The 15,101-nt window shown below is 38.0% G+C and overlaps 2 protein-coding genes across 2 annotated transcripts in view; one reads left to right on the top strand and one right to left on the bottom strand.

The window, feature by feature from the left end:
* The window catches only part of LOC23687858 (CD63 antigen), a 246,870-nt gene that overhangs the window by 73,225 nt on the left and 158,544 nt on the right, over positions 1 to 15,101 (top strand). The window lies entirely within an intron of this gene.
* On the bottom strand, positions 5,131 to 8,124 carry LOC5577627 (uncharacterized protein PFB0145c). Its single transcript, XM_021846560.1, has 3 exons — positions 7,295 to 8,124; positions 5,547 to 7,236; positions 5,131 to 5,273 (listed from the first exon to the last, which is right to left on the bottom strand). The coding sequence occupies exons 1-3, from the start codon at positions 7,630 to 7,632 to the stop codon at positions 5,250 to 5,252; spliced, it is 2,052 nt and encodes a 683-aa protein (XP_021702252.1). The 5' UTR covers positions 7,633 to 8,124; the 3' UTR covers positions 5,131 to 5,249.

A 15,101-nucleotide genomic window follows, 5' to 3' on the forward strand; every position in this document is an offset into this window, starting at 1 on the left:
AACGTTATCATGTTTCCCGCCTACGACCAGCTGTCAAGAAGGTAACCAAGGACTGTCAAGTGTGCAAAATCATAAGGGCTAGGCCATATACTCCACGGATGGCACCATTACCACTAGCACGACTTGCCGCTTGTGTTCGTCCATTTTCTTATGTGGGGCTGGACTTCTTCGGCCCTTTTTTGGTGAAGGTTGGACGGAGCTACTTGAAGAGATGGATTGCATTGTTCACCTGCCTTACGATTCGGGCAGTTCACGTTGAAGTAGTGTTCAGCTTAACTACGAAATCTTGCATTGAGTGCATACGTCGCTTCATCTGTAGACGAGGTGTTCCTAACGAAATCTATACTGATAACGGAACCAACTTTAAGGGAGCCGCCCGATTGATGAAGGAACAACAAGAGATGATTCGAGAAATAAATGAAAACTTGGCCGGTACCTTCACTAGCACTACAACGAAATGGCTGTTCATACCACCTGCGTCACCCCATATGGGTGGAGCGTGGGAACGCATGGTGCGTTCCGTAAAAACCGCGATGTTTGCTGCCTATGAAGGCAATCGCAAACTGACTGATGAAGGGCTGCTAACCTTAATAACCGAAGCGGAAGCTATCGTAAACAGCCGACCCTTAACATACATGCCGCTAGAATCAGCAGAATGTGAGGCACTCACACCAAATCACTTTTTGTTGCCATTGGGAAGCTCCGGCGACATACTGCAGCGATCATCCGACGAAAAAACTACGAAGGTGGACCACAGAGAAGCAGCGGCGATTGTAGAGGCAACCTGGAACGCTACGCAACAGCATTTGGATATGTTTTGGAAGCGTTGGATTGCAGAATATCTGCCGACATTGACGAAACGCACGAAGTGGTTCGGAGAGCAAAGAGCGATTACTGTAGGAGACTTAGTTCTGGTGATAGATGGTGGGCCCCGAAACGAATGGGTCCGCGGCCGTGTAAGAGAAGTCATAGTAGGAAATGATCGTAGAATCCGTCAAGCGATAATACAGACTGCGTATTACGGGGGGGAGGATGTTACCAACTGGGAGCACTGCTGGGTGAACGCATACTGACAGAGTTGTCAGCGAAACCTGTCAAATGTGAAACTGCACTCATTATCATTTGTGCACTAAAATCGATCAGGAGTTGCGTAAGGAGAACAATTGATTGTTAATTGAATTTGTTGATAAAATTTATTCTTTATTTCTATAGTTGCTAAAAAATCTAATCACGCTATCGTAAAATTCGGCCTAAATCTAAAAGTATCACAGTTTATATCACAGAAGAAGTAAGTTACACTAAATTGAATTGTCACACTATTCCTAACCTAAAAACTAAATCACAGACTGTAGTAAACGTGCTTGAGGAACAATAGGGCATCATCAAGGAACTTAAATTACGCTCTAGACCGAAATATGTAAGCTACCGAAATATGTGTACTATTATGAACTAAAACTAATTGAATAAAATTTATAGCTTATAGCTGTTTCGCACAAAGTAACGTGTTTGCGATCTGCTGATAGAATCGGTGAAGAGTCCTTGTTCTACGGAACACATGTTATGAAAATACACCATGACCAAAAGTCATGAAATCATGAAGCATTTTACCGTAACGCCGGCTGTACGTTACGTTTTCAATTTAAAGCGAAGAAAAATGTCAGCTGGAATCCTCAAATCGTGAAGCATGTGTGCTGGAACCATGAATAAAATTCATGGAAACATAAGCGCTATTCATGGATTTAGTCATCTGTCATTTATGATTCCTATTTTTGATACGAAAAGTGGCAATTTCGGTCATGATATCATGAAGCAGGATCTGATATCATGAACAAAGTTCATGAAAACATAAGCACTATTCATGTATTTAGATGGCTTTCATTTATGATTCCGATTTTGGTGCTGAAAAGTGGAAAGTTGAGTCATGAAATCATGAAGCAGAATCCCTGAATCATGAACTAATTTCATGAAAACGGAACATTATACGTCAATTTAGATCCCAGTTTATATTTGCTATTGGTAAACAAATGCAATGAAAATTAAAATCGTTGCGATTTTTGCGCCGGTAGTTTCGTAATAAACCACGAACACATTCCACAATTGTCAACCTAACGAGTGCCAAATCTTTAGCAGGAACGCGAACATTCAGTGGTTAGGTTTGTACGCAAAATATTGTTTCGAACATCAATTGATTTGACAAATGGTCCCTGGGCTCACAAAATGCTGGTGGATTGCATGAGTAATGGAACACTCCTTAACAATACTGTGGATATGGAAACAGAACTGGAACATCCGGCTGCCGAAGGCTTTTTTTGAGCTGCTCTGCTATAGGACATAGGGAAGGCATCACATCCGAACAGTCAAAATCGCCGACGAGTTTGTGAAGCGAAAACTTCGCTCAAAGTCAAACATTGCCCGGATCTGCAAAATCATGATGAAGGCTTGTAAGTATATTTTTGAACATCTAACAGCTCCGGCAGATTGATTGTGTCGTGACACAACGTGGGAACTTACGGAAATCTCGCCAATACGATACGATGGCAAGGTTCCGAAGAGCAGTGTCTTCAATTTAAACTTTTTCAAAAACAAAACTACTAGACAAAATCACCGATCGCCATGAGACGCGTTGACTAAGATGAAGAAAGTGACAGTTAGATTTGTGTAACGCCCTGAGCATACAAATTCTGGCATAATACTCACGATTTCATGACTTTTAGTCATGATATCATGAAACATAAAATTTTATGAATTCATGACTTTTTGTTCATGAATCCGGCAACCGATTTTTTTTTCGTGTTGATAAAATCTTTGATTGATTTCTCGCTAGATCTTTAATGGACTCCCAACATTCTTCAACAAACCCAACGGCCAGGAGCGTGACACCATAACATTTTCAGACTGGTTACTAAAAAAATCTCGGGCAGAAGTTTTATTTGAAAAATTTAAACAATATAGGGAAAGTGTACCAGTTATGGCCATAGTGGTTCCCTATTTGGCCAGAGGGGAAATTTTGAGAAATTTCACATTTTGAATCTTTTTGAATGTTTAAACATCAAGATATATCTTTAATCTAACTACTATGACGCACAAAAATTTTCAAAATTTGATGACATTAAAGTAATCACGTATGGCGAAATAGGGAACCACTATGTCCATAACTGGTACACCTACCCTATTGACATTTTTATCAATTAGTTGAGAGGAGGGGTGGAATGGAGCAGTGACCATTCCCCTGCCCACTTTGGCTACGCCCATGATATTATCTTCTACAAAGTTGTCTTTGTAGCTTTAGAATTTTTGAATTCAAAGGTTTCTGATAGACAATGACGGGGTTGGTGGTCTAAAGGCTACCGCTTCTGCTTTATAAGCAGGATGTCATGGGTTCAATCCCAGGCCCGTCCCTTTCCTCGTACTTTGTAGTTGTATATTTCACTTGTTTATATCTACCACTCTCAATATATCACAGTTGATGTATCTATCACAGTTCATAGCATTTGCTCGAACCCGTGACGGACAGAAATAAACCGTTTCCCTACGCTTCCATTCGTTCATCATTATAGCATGCCTTCCTTTACGCCTGGTACATAGTCAGTATGCTAACCAAACCAGCAAGCCCCTCTGCCATAAAAATTACCCCACCCTCTAACCCTTCCCGCATGAACTGGCGTTGACCGCCAGTTGAATGCATCATCAATTCCTTCCCCTTCCTCTCATTGGTCTGCATTCTGACGTGGCAGGCACCATTGTTGCCTAAAAATAGAAGATCACCAGCACTTATACACTGAGGGTGTCTGTTAATCCCAAGCAGTCATCTGGTTGGTTCCTTCTGTAAGTGCAGCTGATCTGGCGATACTGGAGTAGTAACTACGGGCGGCCAATCAAGCTCAAGCTCAAGCTCAACCTAAAGGTTCCTGATAGACAACGACAAAAAATCGTTTCTTGTATTCGTAACATGTTTCGAGCATTGATTGAAAAGGATTGGGGAGTCGATGCCGGTTATTGATGCTTCTCGTATTATGGACCTTGTGCAAAAAAAAGTCCAAAAATAACATCCAAAATAACCTTTGTCCTCACAACATCTACCGGGGGTACTTCATTTGCTATCCTAAGTAGCAGTTCCAAGATAACTATTTGGTTCTTGAAGCTGGAAAACAGTTACTCTAACGGGTTTTAATATTATGACACATTATTCTTCTCTCTAGCGTAATGTCTCAACTGGGACAGAGCCTGCTTCTCAGCTTCTTGTTCAATAAGCGCTTCCACAGTTATTAACTGCCATTTTCACATTAGTATATCATGAGGCATCGCTTACCAGAAGAATATTTCAGAAAGGAGGACATATCGCTTTACTGGCTTTGACAAAGGAGGACATTTCAAAAATTTATCACACCAGGGCAAAAATTTATATTGTTGCTCCTTGAAGAAAATTCCATAGGAATCATCTAAAACGGATTTTTATCTCTTTCAGTTCTTTGTTGAATAAAAGTAAATGAATGGACCTGAGTGTTTCGTTTTTTCATATCACTTTTCCTAAGCTACAAGAGAGGGCCTTAGCTTAGTTGATAGCTTTACCCCAACATAAGATAATTAAAATACATTCATTGCAAGTAAAGTAAAAAACAATTTTTTTGCAATTCGATTGCAAACCAATCAACTTTTCATTGAGAAGTTGATCAACATAACGGCCTACTTTTCCTACTGAATGAAACAGTGCTTGAAAACGTTTCTATTATGGACACAGGCGGGCCATAGGTAACAGGACTAAGCATTGGCTAAGCATAAATTGGCGTAACATCGTTAACGAGGTTTTATCAAATTAATTGATGTAACACCAACTAAATAAATAAATAATTACAGTTGTTCAAATTAATATTTGGTTAGAAAAACCCGAATGAAATTGTATGTCTGAAGGGCATATTCTGTAGTAAAGACATGAAACTTTCTTACAGGCGTTGCAAACCGTATATCCATCTATACCATTACAAAAAAAAGCGTAAAGATTAAATCTCAGATACCAATGCTTCAGTTACTAGCCTTAAAACATATCTATCCTGATAGGTAGTATGATTGAAAGTAGGTGCATTTACTAGGTACGTTGCGTGATTCTGTATAAGTCAAATAAAAACAAATAGATATATGACAATACGAGTGTTCCAGGAATCATTTACTATGGAACAAAGTCAAAATTCGGATATGATTATTTCAATGCTGGCGCGAAAGTCAAAACAGGATAACTCTTCAGATTAAAGGGCTTAACACATATCTTCAGTTGAGATCTAGAAAACAAAAAATCAAATGTATACGATTCAAGCAAGTTACACCCGATTCTGTTTTTGCACGGGGGATGCGTACCGTGCAAAAAGTTTTTCAGTTCAAAATTTCAAAAACCTTACAAAAAAGTAACACCATTTCTCGACGTCTCATGCAAAAATAAGGTTTTGGCGGAAAAAAATATATGACATTTTTTTTTGCACTGTCGTGTAAAAAAAAAATTCGTGCAAAAACAGAATCGGGTGTATTACATTAGATTCCCAAATTTTACTACAGACCTTTGGATCCAATGGAAAGTTAGCAGCTTCTCTCATTTTTGTAACATCATCAACCAACCTTGTCCTCTCGGGTTCCTTTTGCTGATCATTGTGGTATTTTTCCAAAAATTTAGCTAGAAATTCAATCGGATCTTCCGGTTGGTGAAGGAACGTCAGTGCAAGGCCTTTCCTCAGCGGTACACCAACAGTTTCTTGCACATATTTAATGTCATCAGCACGTTTAATTTTCGCTTCCTCTGTGTCACCCAAATCGGATTCAACGGTAGATTGTTCATCTTCACTTGGGAGCACCAAAGTTTCCTGAAGTTCTTCTACCTCTGGCTGTAAGCTGTTCTCAATCTCACTGACAAGAGAAGGTTCCAGATAGACCCTCTTTCCTTCGCTGTCAATGTAATATTTCCCGTATTCATCCTCATAGTATCGTTTAGTATAAATCTTTCTTCCAAAATTGTCAATATAAAATTCCCCTTTTTCATCTGTTTCCAGTTCCACAGCATTCCTGATCTTTTCCCATTGACCATCCTCAGTCAGAATGTACTCCGAAGCTCCCGATTCCCTCTGGTAAACCTTCTGTCCAAATTCACTAATGTAGTATCTTCCGTGTTCATCTTGGAAATACTGTCGTCTTGCCTGTGCCATGTCCAACATTGCCATATTCTCGTCAAACTCTCGTTGCAACTCTGCAATTCTTGCATTAATCAATTCCAATTCCGAAGGAGTCGCGTTCTTCTTTTGCTCCTCCAGTTCCCTGATTTCATCCAAGTGTTTCTGCATCAACTCATCTCGGAGTCCATCCAAACCTTCAATTACACTCCTCGACATGGCCTTTAGCTCTTCACACCTGTCTTTCAGCAGCCTCTGATCTTCATCGTGCTTCTCTCGTATCATTGCGATTTCCTGATCCAGTTCAGCCAGTAGTCTTGCTCTTTCCTCCTCCGTCAGTGTTTCATCTTCCAAAATAGCTATTCTTTTCAGTTCCAGTTCTTCCAAATGCTTTTGAAATGCCACCATTCTATCGGATATTTCTTTCTCGATTTGTTGGATCAGTTTCTCCAAACGAACAACTTCCCGTATTCCGCAACGCAAAGCGTCGCGTTTTTCCATCAATTGTTCGTGCACCCTTTCACGCTCCTCGATTAACCGAGCCACTTGAGCTTCCAGACCTTGGATATCGGATTGCAACACATCGATTGAGCGGATACGATGCTCCAAATCCAATTCCCGAACTTCCAATCGGTCGATCGCCGCATGTCGCTGTTCCTTCAAACTGACCTCCGAAGGAAACAGCTCCTGCCGGAGTTCGGTCAGTTCCGCTTCTTGGATAACGATATCGGTGCGAGATTTAATTATTTCCTGATTCAGCCGATCACGGATCGATTCAATTGAGGACCCTTCGGAGCTAGCCATTTCGTCAAAAAGATGCAGGTGACGGACGAGGATATCGAGCAAAAGTTCGTGTGTTTGTAGTTTCAGATTTGAAATGTTGTAGATCGCGTGGAACCTCAGAAATTCTTCTCTGAATAAATGACGAATATTGTCGTGATTCTTGAGGACAGTCAAATAAAGAAAACAAGTGCGGTTGAATTGGTTTTGGTACTGAGCGATTTGGTTGATATCAAGAAGTTGCAGTAGAAAATCTTCCACTTCCTTCCGATAGGTACGAAACTGTTGTTGGAAAGCGTGCTTGGTCCTGAAAATCGAAAAAGTTAAGTTCCATTTCTCAAAGTTACTTATAAAAAAGAACTAACCTATGCAACCGTTGGTAGAAGATCTTTTTGACCAAGGCGTCCTCGCAATCCACGATGACCCGTTCAAAACCTTCTAGCTTCCGTAAACAGTGATCCCTGGCGCCACAGAGGCGCTTTATCCGATGACCGATACTAGTGATGAAAACGTTTCCAGTTGGAAATAGTGCTAGATTGCGGATAAAATCTTCCAAGAAGTGTTCCGTGTCTTCGATAACCTCGGCAAACCGCAGAAATTCGCAATCCAACACGAGTCGGCTAAACCGCCGAAGCTGTCGATTTTTCAACAAAATGTATTGAGATATTTTTTGGTGCAACTTGTCCAGAAGGCTGCTGCTCATTGTCTGCTGTCAAGCCGGTAACAATGATTAGTTTTAGCGTAGATGACTAGATTATACCTAAGGGTGCGGTCTCCAACATTTTGGTCATTCAATTTGAATACAATTTTTTCTACCAGTGCTTCACACAAAGCTTCTGCAGTTTGATGCAGGCAATAAGTACAATAAATCAGCTGAATTAGATAGTTTCTGATCGTATGTTAGTTAAAACAAAAGTTCTGAAAAACTTACGCATCAATAAGACCAAGTAAATGTTTTTTCAACAGTATAAACATAAATTGTATAGCAGTTTTTAGCGTGACGAACTAATGACCGCACACTCCTAGGCATACTCGGAACATTTTGATTGAAAATTGATTAACGTTTTCGACCATATGTAACGCTGTGGTCGAAGAATAGCTTTCACTAGTGATTCGTAGAATATACAATCAATAGGAAAGATACTGTAAAAAAAAAACAGTATGTACGTTTAGCAACAATTTTTTTTTATTTTATTTCCTGAGATCTCATAAACTTTGTTTGCCAACTACTCGGCTGTCCACATCTTGGTTGAATTTAGCCGAGATTCGGCATATTAAATTAAGGGAACTATATTTTGGGTTTCCCCTGGAATGGAATGAACATAATTATTATGGTGGTTGTGTTTCAAAAGTTATCCAATTTCAATCAAAATTTGGTGTTATACAAAAATATTCGAACTGTATTTTATTTATTAAGGTGTCCTTGTTTTGGTTACGGTGTTTCAGAAAGTGTATTTTGCAACCCTAGGGGAGTACCAAATCACAGTTTCCTTGGGTATATTGACTGTTTAACGATAAACTTGCGACGATCGACGCGCCACCATAATTCATATAACGGAGGGTATAAGAACTAACTTGGAGGTGATGATTTCGCAATTTGGAGGTTAACATCACCTCCAAACACTAGCGATTTTGCGGTGGGATGTTGACGTTTGATCACGAATTATTTTGTTGCTAAATGGAAAGACTTCCGGTTTATAGAAGTCTTTTCTCTATTGATAGGAGAATCTATCTATCTATCTATCTATATATCTATATATCTATCTATATAAATAAAAATGAAATGGTGTTTGTATGTCACGAAATGGCTTACGAACGGGTCAACGGATTTGAATGATTCTTTCTCAGTGTTGTTCGTCAAGGGTTCCGACGTGTTTGTGTGTATAAATATCCCAGGATATTCACCGGGAAAGTTGAAAAAACGAGTGCAAAAGAAACTGTCATTTTATATGGGACGATCAAAAGCGTTTTTCAACAGCCTACTTGATGGCAAGACGAAGTTTGCCGGGACCACTAATAAATAATAAAAAATGAAAACAAAAAAAAGAACGTTGGAAAGTAACCAAAAAACATATTTGATGTTCCAGGGATTTCTTCAGGAATTCCATCAGAGATTTCCTCGGGATTCCCTCCATAGGCTCCTTCAAGAATTTCTCAAGGGATTCATCCAGGATTTGAACCCGGGTTTCTTCTTGGAATTGTTATATACTTTTCCACATTTTTTTCTAGAGGTCATTCCAAGGATTGCTACAAGAATCCCTCATAGAATTTATCCAGGGATTTCTAAAAAAAACTACTTCAGGAAAGGAGTTCCAGTAGGAATCTCTAAAAAAAACCCTGTAGGAAATCTTCCTTTTTTTTCGATAAAATTTCTGGAGGAGTTCATGGGTGAATCTCTGTAGGAATTTGTAGAGAAATTTTTGAAGGAACCTCCGGAGGATTTTTAGGAGGCTTAAAACGAATTTCTGGAGAAATTTTTAGGGAAACCCCTGGAGGATTATTTGGAAAAATCCTTAGAATAGAAATATCCCTGCAAAAATTCCAGGATTAATCCTTGAAAAATATTCTGGAGGAACTCATGGCCAAATTCCTGAACAAATTCTTGTAGGTATTTCTGAAGCCCTTTCGGAACTGGTTTAGAACATCTGAGAGCTAACAACAGTTTTTTCCTTGAGGAATCTCTGACAAAACCGCCAGAGACGGTAGAGATTATCTTGGAAGATCTTCTGGTAAAAGCCCTGGACGAAGATTCCTCCATCGTCTTTGAAGATACTTTAAAATAAATTCTTGAAGGAATCTCTACGGGTTTTCCTGGAGCCCTAATTGAATTGGTCCCAAGGTTTTATTTCAGTCAAAAGTTATACTTCATCAGCGATATTTTGTTTTACTCACGGGCGAAAAACAAGAATAATGACTTTCCGACATATGACATTTTTTTCTAGTTTGGCCGTAACGGAAATGGTATTCGAGTATGATAATTTTATGTTTGGTAGGCCAATACAGCCGTAGCAGTAAACGTGCAGCTTTTCAGCAATACCAAGCTGAGGGGCATGGGTTTGAATCTCACCGGTCGAGGATATTTTTAGATTGGAAATGTTCTCGACTTACAAGAGCATACTTCGTACCTGCCACACGATAGACACTTGCAAAAATGGTCAATCAGCAAAGGAAGCTCTCAATAAATAACTGCGGAAGTTCTCATAACAACACTAAGCTGAGAAGTAGCCCCTATCCTGGTTGCTGATAGCTTCTTTGGGCACAAAAATATTAATTTTTAAAAGTTAGGAAAAGCCAGAAAATTTTTATTTTTATTCAGATTTTTATCTCTTTTCTCTACAAAGTAACAACTCCTTTTCCGTGCCGATTGGCCAAATGACCCCAATGCACAAGGAAGATTAAGCTAAATGGAACTTATAAGTCGCTACGGAACCAGGTGGGTTAACATGTGGCATAGGTTATTTAATTAGAAGCGTACGTACGGAAGTTAAAAAATTGTGTGCTTTAAAACAAAGAAGTTATGGGATTTAAGTTACAATTAAAAATAATAATAATTAAAAATTCAAACGTTTTGAACTGCCATTTTCCTACGTAGAATCTTGATAGATTTACACTGGAACGAGATTGTAAATATTGCTAAAATAAACCTATGATGAAAGGTCGACACATTAGTTGACGCCAAACTTTTCAGGGCAGTTTGTTCAAGATCAGAAGACAAAAGATGAAATAGATAGTTAAAAAGGAACAAAAGGTCTATAATCTTACAAAAGAAGGGAGAATTTACGATGCAACTAATAATTTTCTATTTATTGTGCTTTGGATAATTAGTCCTGGTCATCTTTTTTTTTCTCAACTATCCATACCGAAGGTCTACTTTGCACATTTTTTACGTTCTCTTTGCAAAAAACTTGTGAATATTTTTGGCCAAGTCTTTACAAAAGAATTCTTAACATGATGTAGAACAGAAACCACCGTCATTTCGCTCACTTTGGAAGCTGAAGACCTATATTGTATGGTTTTGAATGGCACCACATAAAGTCGCTAGGGAACCATAGAACAAATCACCATCTGATATGAAAATTGTTTCACATCATCTGAGCAACTTTCCAATAACAAATCTCCTCACCACATAAATTGCCACCACGTCTAACTTAATTCATCATCACGCCCCGAAACGGCGACGTCATCTGTGAAAAATGTTTCCAAAACTCACTGATTGACTTCAGCTGCCCTTTGCCATACCCATCACCATCATCAACATTGCCAAGCTGACAAACTGTTACTACTTGAGTACGACCACCCAACAAATGCGTTCAACATTTGTCGTCCTCGTCGTTGATTTCACTTGCGTTGGAAAATTCTCCCGAAAAATAAACGAAGAAGAATCTGCCACCCTACATCACCCAGCCCAGACGCACTTGTCCAAAAACTTTCAGCGTCAATTTTCCGCTGCTTCTTCAGTTAGTCACTCAGACAAATAGGTAGCTGCCCGCTTCTAGTGAAGTGATGAAGCGAATCCTACATGGAGCGGAAAAATGAGCTCATAAATATTTAACGCACGCTGACTGATGGATATTGTCAACGTCTTTTCTGTTAGCTGATACACATCATTTCACGGTTGAAGGTATATTTTTAAGAGAGCAAAGTTGGTAGATATTTAGAATGGGTTCTTATTAAAGTATATTGGGACCGATGCTGTTTAAGGACATGAATATCTCATGACTTTGAATTTGAATCCCCGTGGATAATGTCGGATTCCGATACCAATTTTGAATTACTTACACTTGGTCATCTAGCTAATAGCATATTCTACAAAAGCATTTATTTTTTTTTTTTTCTTAAATTTAACAGCTCTGATTGTCACTATGCACTTTTCAAATGATATATAAAACGGACGTTATATCTGTGAATACCAATTTTAACCTCCTTTAGATTGATTACGAAATATGTAACATACATCAAATCATGCTGAATTTAGCATTTGCAGCCCTATTCAAATGAAATCAAGTCCATAATTTGATTGTCCCGATTTCTCCGCCCTAGCGCAAATTTGACGATAACAAACCGAGGACGCTCGCCCGGTCCAACACCGTCACTCATCCATCGGTTGGTTCAGCGAGTTTCAGATTGACTGACGAGTTGCCATCCTAGTGACAACTAGCTCGTTTCGAAGGGGCAGGAAACGGGATCGGAATTTTAATCCAACCCAAACTGTACCATCTGTCTGCCGCGCAGCTCACCCACCGGAAGCCACTGATATTTCATTGTGAGCTCTGACCAAATTCGATGTAACAGCTGTCGCATCCGGCGACATTCCATTTTTCGGATAGAGAAGAGCTGGGCACCAAATTGTGGAAGGGTGCGAGATTGTGGCTGGACTGTTTCTTGTTTGACTTTTTCTAACTCCAGAAGTAAAAGTCAATACTGCTCAACGCAGTTGTGGAAATGAGCCACTAATTTATTGATGACTATGATGAATAGCGCAGTACTCAGTAAACGGACTTGTTTGGATTCTGCTGAGTACACATAATCAGAAATTACGTGATTTGCTGACCTGAAAGGTTTTTCTAGATTATGGCTGTAGAAGTTACTGAAAGAAGACTGTACTGGAAAACAAATTACAAAGAAACAAGTTATAAAAATAATAATAAAAAAAATGAAAATATAGCTGGTGACTCTAAAGTTTCATTGTTGGATCCTTTTGTAGCTGAGATTGATTATTGCCGTTGTTTTGATGTTGCATATATATAATACAAGTTTAGTAAAATCTGATGTGATGACATATCATGTGTCATTTCTCATAAAAACTATTTCATGCAAAGTTGAAGCCGATGAAAGTACACTTCCGTGCAAAAGTTTGGGTTCATCCCCTTAAAAACATTCAAAAGCTTTTTGTCAATATCTTTGTGATAACATGCCCAATTGAAACTCTCTATGGTATATTCGACGAGCAATCAGTTATTTTTGCTCCGTAGGTATTTTTTCCAAAAACATTTTTTGAATTTTGCACACTAAATTTTTAATTAAAATTGTTATATTTTTCTAAAAACACGCTAAAAAACATGGGTACTTTCCTCAGCATTGGATCGACCAATCTTTTAAATCAATGTGCCATTAGAATCGTAATCTTATATTCTTTGAAGAGCGATCACAAAATTTTGGCGTGATATATATAAAAATTATTCAAAATCAATTAAATAGTCATTCAAGACATCGTGAAAAAGTTCGGGTTCACCTCTTAGTATGATGTATGTATCGTGCAAAAGTTTGGGTCCACCTGAGTCGCACACAAATCAATTTGTCAATATCTCTGCCATTTTCAACCGATTTTAATAGCTCATAGCTTTTTCAAACGCAAATAGTATGTGTGCGCATGATAGGTTTGAGATTTTACAGATTTTGGTGTTTTAAGTAGGTTTAAGTGGACAAGTAAACCCAAACTTTTGCATGATACATCATACTGAGGGGTGGGCCCGAATTTCTGCACGATGACTTGAATAACTGTTTCATTGATAGATTTTTCCGCTATAATTTTGTGAGCGCTCTTCAAAGAATATAAGATTACTATTCTAATGACATATTGATTTAAATTTTTGGTCTATCCAATCCTGAGAAAATTAGCCATGTTTTTTCAGTGTGTTTTTTTAAAAATGTCACAATTTTTGTTGGTATTTAGTATACAAAATTGAATGTTGGTTTTTGTTAAAATACTTACGAAGTAAGACTTATTGCCTTTCGAATGCGCCATAGAGAGTTTCAATAAGACGTGTAATTACAGAGATATGAACAAATCACTTTTGTATGTTTTTTTTAGGGGGGAACCCAATTTTTTGCACGGGAGTGTACTTTTCAACATTAGCGGACTTTGGGGCAAGTGTGCCATAGGGGCAAGTGTGCCACCCCTGCTTTTTATAAAAACTACAATAAATATTTTCATTTTGAGCTTAACAATATGTTCCCTTATAGTTCACAATACAATGATCAAAATATGATGAAAATTGCTCTATTTTTCACGTATTTACAGCGACTTGTGCTAAGACAACCAAATTTGAGTGGAATTTTATAAGATTTTGTTGTTTCTAAATAGCATGGTGAAAGGTCAATTATTAACAGATTTTTCTAACGTACTGTACATCGTGAAACTATTCAAATGTGTAAGTTATTGTGGCATTTTAATCAAAAAAGTATTTAGTTTTACCAACGAAATCCAGTTTGGTTGAAATGTATACCTATTGGAGCAAGTGTGCCACCTATTTGGTAAACAAAAATTGTTGGAGTGAAATTTATAAAAAATGTAAACATCTTCAACAGAATCATAATAATAAACCAAAATGAGGCACCAGTAGTAATTTCTGAAGTATAGTAGGGGAATAACTGACATGTTTGCCCCCTAAAGTGATTTTTTCTCAGAATATTCAATATTCAATACGTTTTTCGGCTTATTAAGTACAGTTTTACATATCAACATCAATATTTTACCGTTATTTAGTGTTGATCTAGACTAATATTATACATATTCGCCGTAATATAAGGGTAATACATATATTGTATGGAATGGAGACAAAAATAACCATTTTAGTTATTCGGATTGAGTAATAGGGAGTTACGCATGTTTTGAATCCTGTTATAAAGCATCCCCTTATCACGGTAAACTTAATTCTTGTTTTAATTATCGATTAGCGTCTGCTTTGTAAGTATTATTAATAGGAAATAAAGAAAATTTTATTACAAGTGGAATTATATACGATTTTCATATGGTGGCCGTCTTGCCCCATATGGGTGGCACACTTGCCCCATAGTGTCGAAAAATAGGTTATTTTGGATGATATTTGAGAAGCTCCAAAACTAATACTTTTTGAAATTATTTTCTTTTTAAATGGCACAGTGGTTATGAAAAGATGTAAAACTAACATCATGAGGATAAATTGGTGGATTCTATGAGCTTTAGACAAAGTTAGAGAACAATTTGCTTAAGGTGGCACATTTGCCCCAAATTCCGCTATCTATTTCAACCTTTGGAAAGAAGCACGCATTCCATTTTCCAATTTGGTCATCCTCAGTGACAGTTTTGAAACTATTTTTCAGGAAGGAAATTGTGAATTCAGAAAAATCTTTATTTTGTTCGTGGTAAAAATCATATTTAGTGAATATTTAGATTTGTATTTTTTTTTAACA

The sequence above is a fragment of the Aedes aegypti genome, chromosome 2, assembly GCF_002204515.2.
Source record: "Aedes aegypti strain LVP_AGWG chromosome 2, AaegL5.0 Primary Assembly, whole genome shotgun sequence".
Classification (NCBI taxonomy): Eukaryota; Metazoa; Arthropoda; class Insecta; order Diptera; family Culicidae; genus Aedes; species Aedes aegypti.

Bases quoted from the DNA above. Each gene is read 5' to 3' on its own strand.
- LOC5577627 (XM_021846560.1), bottom strand. From the start codon at position 7,632: ATGAGCAGCAGCCTTCTGGACAAGTTGCACCAAAAAATATCTCAATAC. The intron at 7,237-7,294 runs GTTAGTTCTTTT...TTCGATTTTCAG, and splicing joins TTCTACCAACGGTTGCATAG to GACCAAGCACGCTTTCCAAC. The intron at 5,274-5,546 runs GTCTGTAGTAAA...TTTGTTTTCTAG, and splicing joins ACTTTCCATTGGATCCAAAG to ATCTCAACTGAAGATATGTG.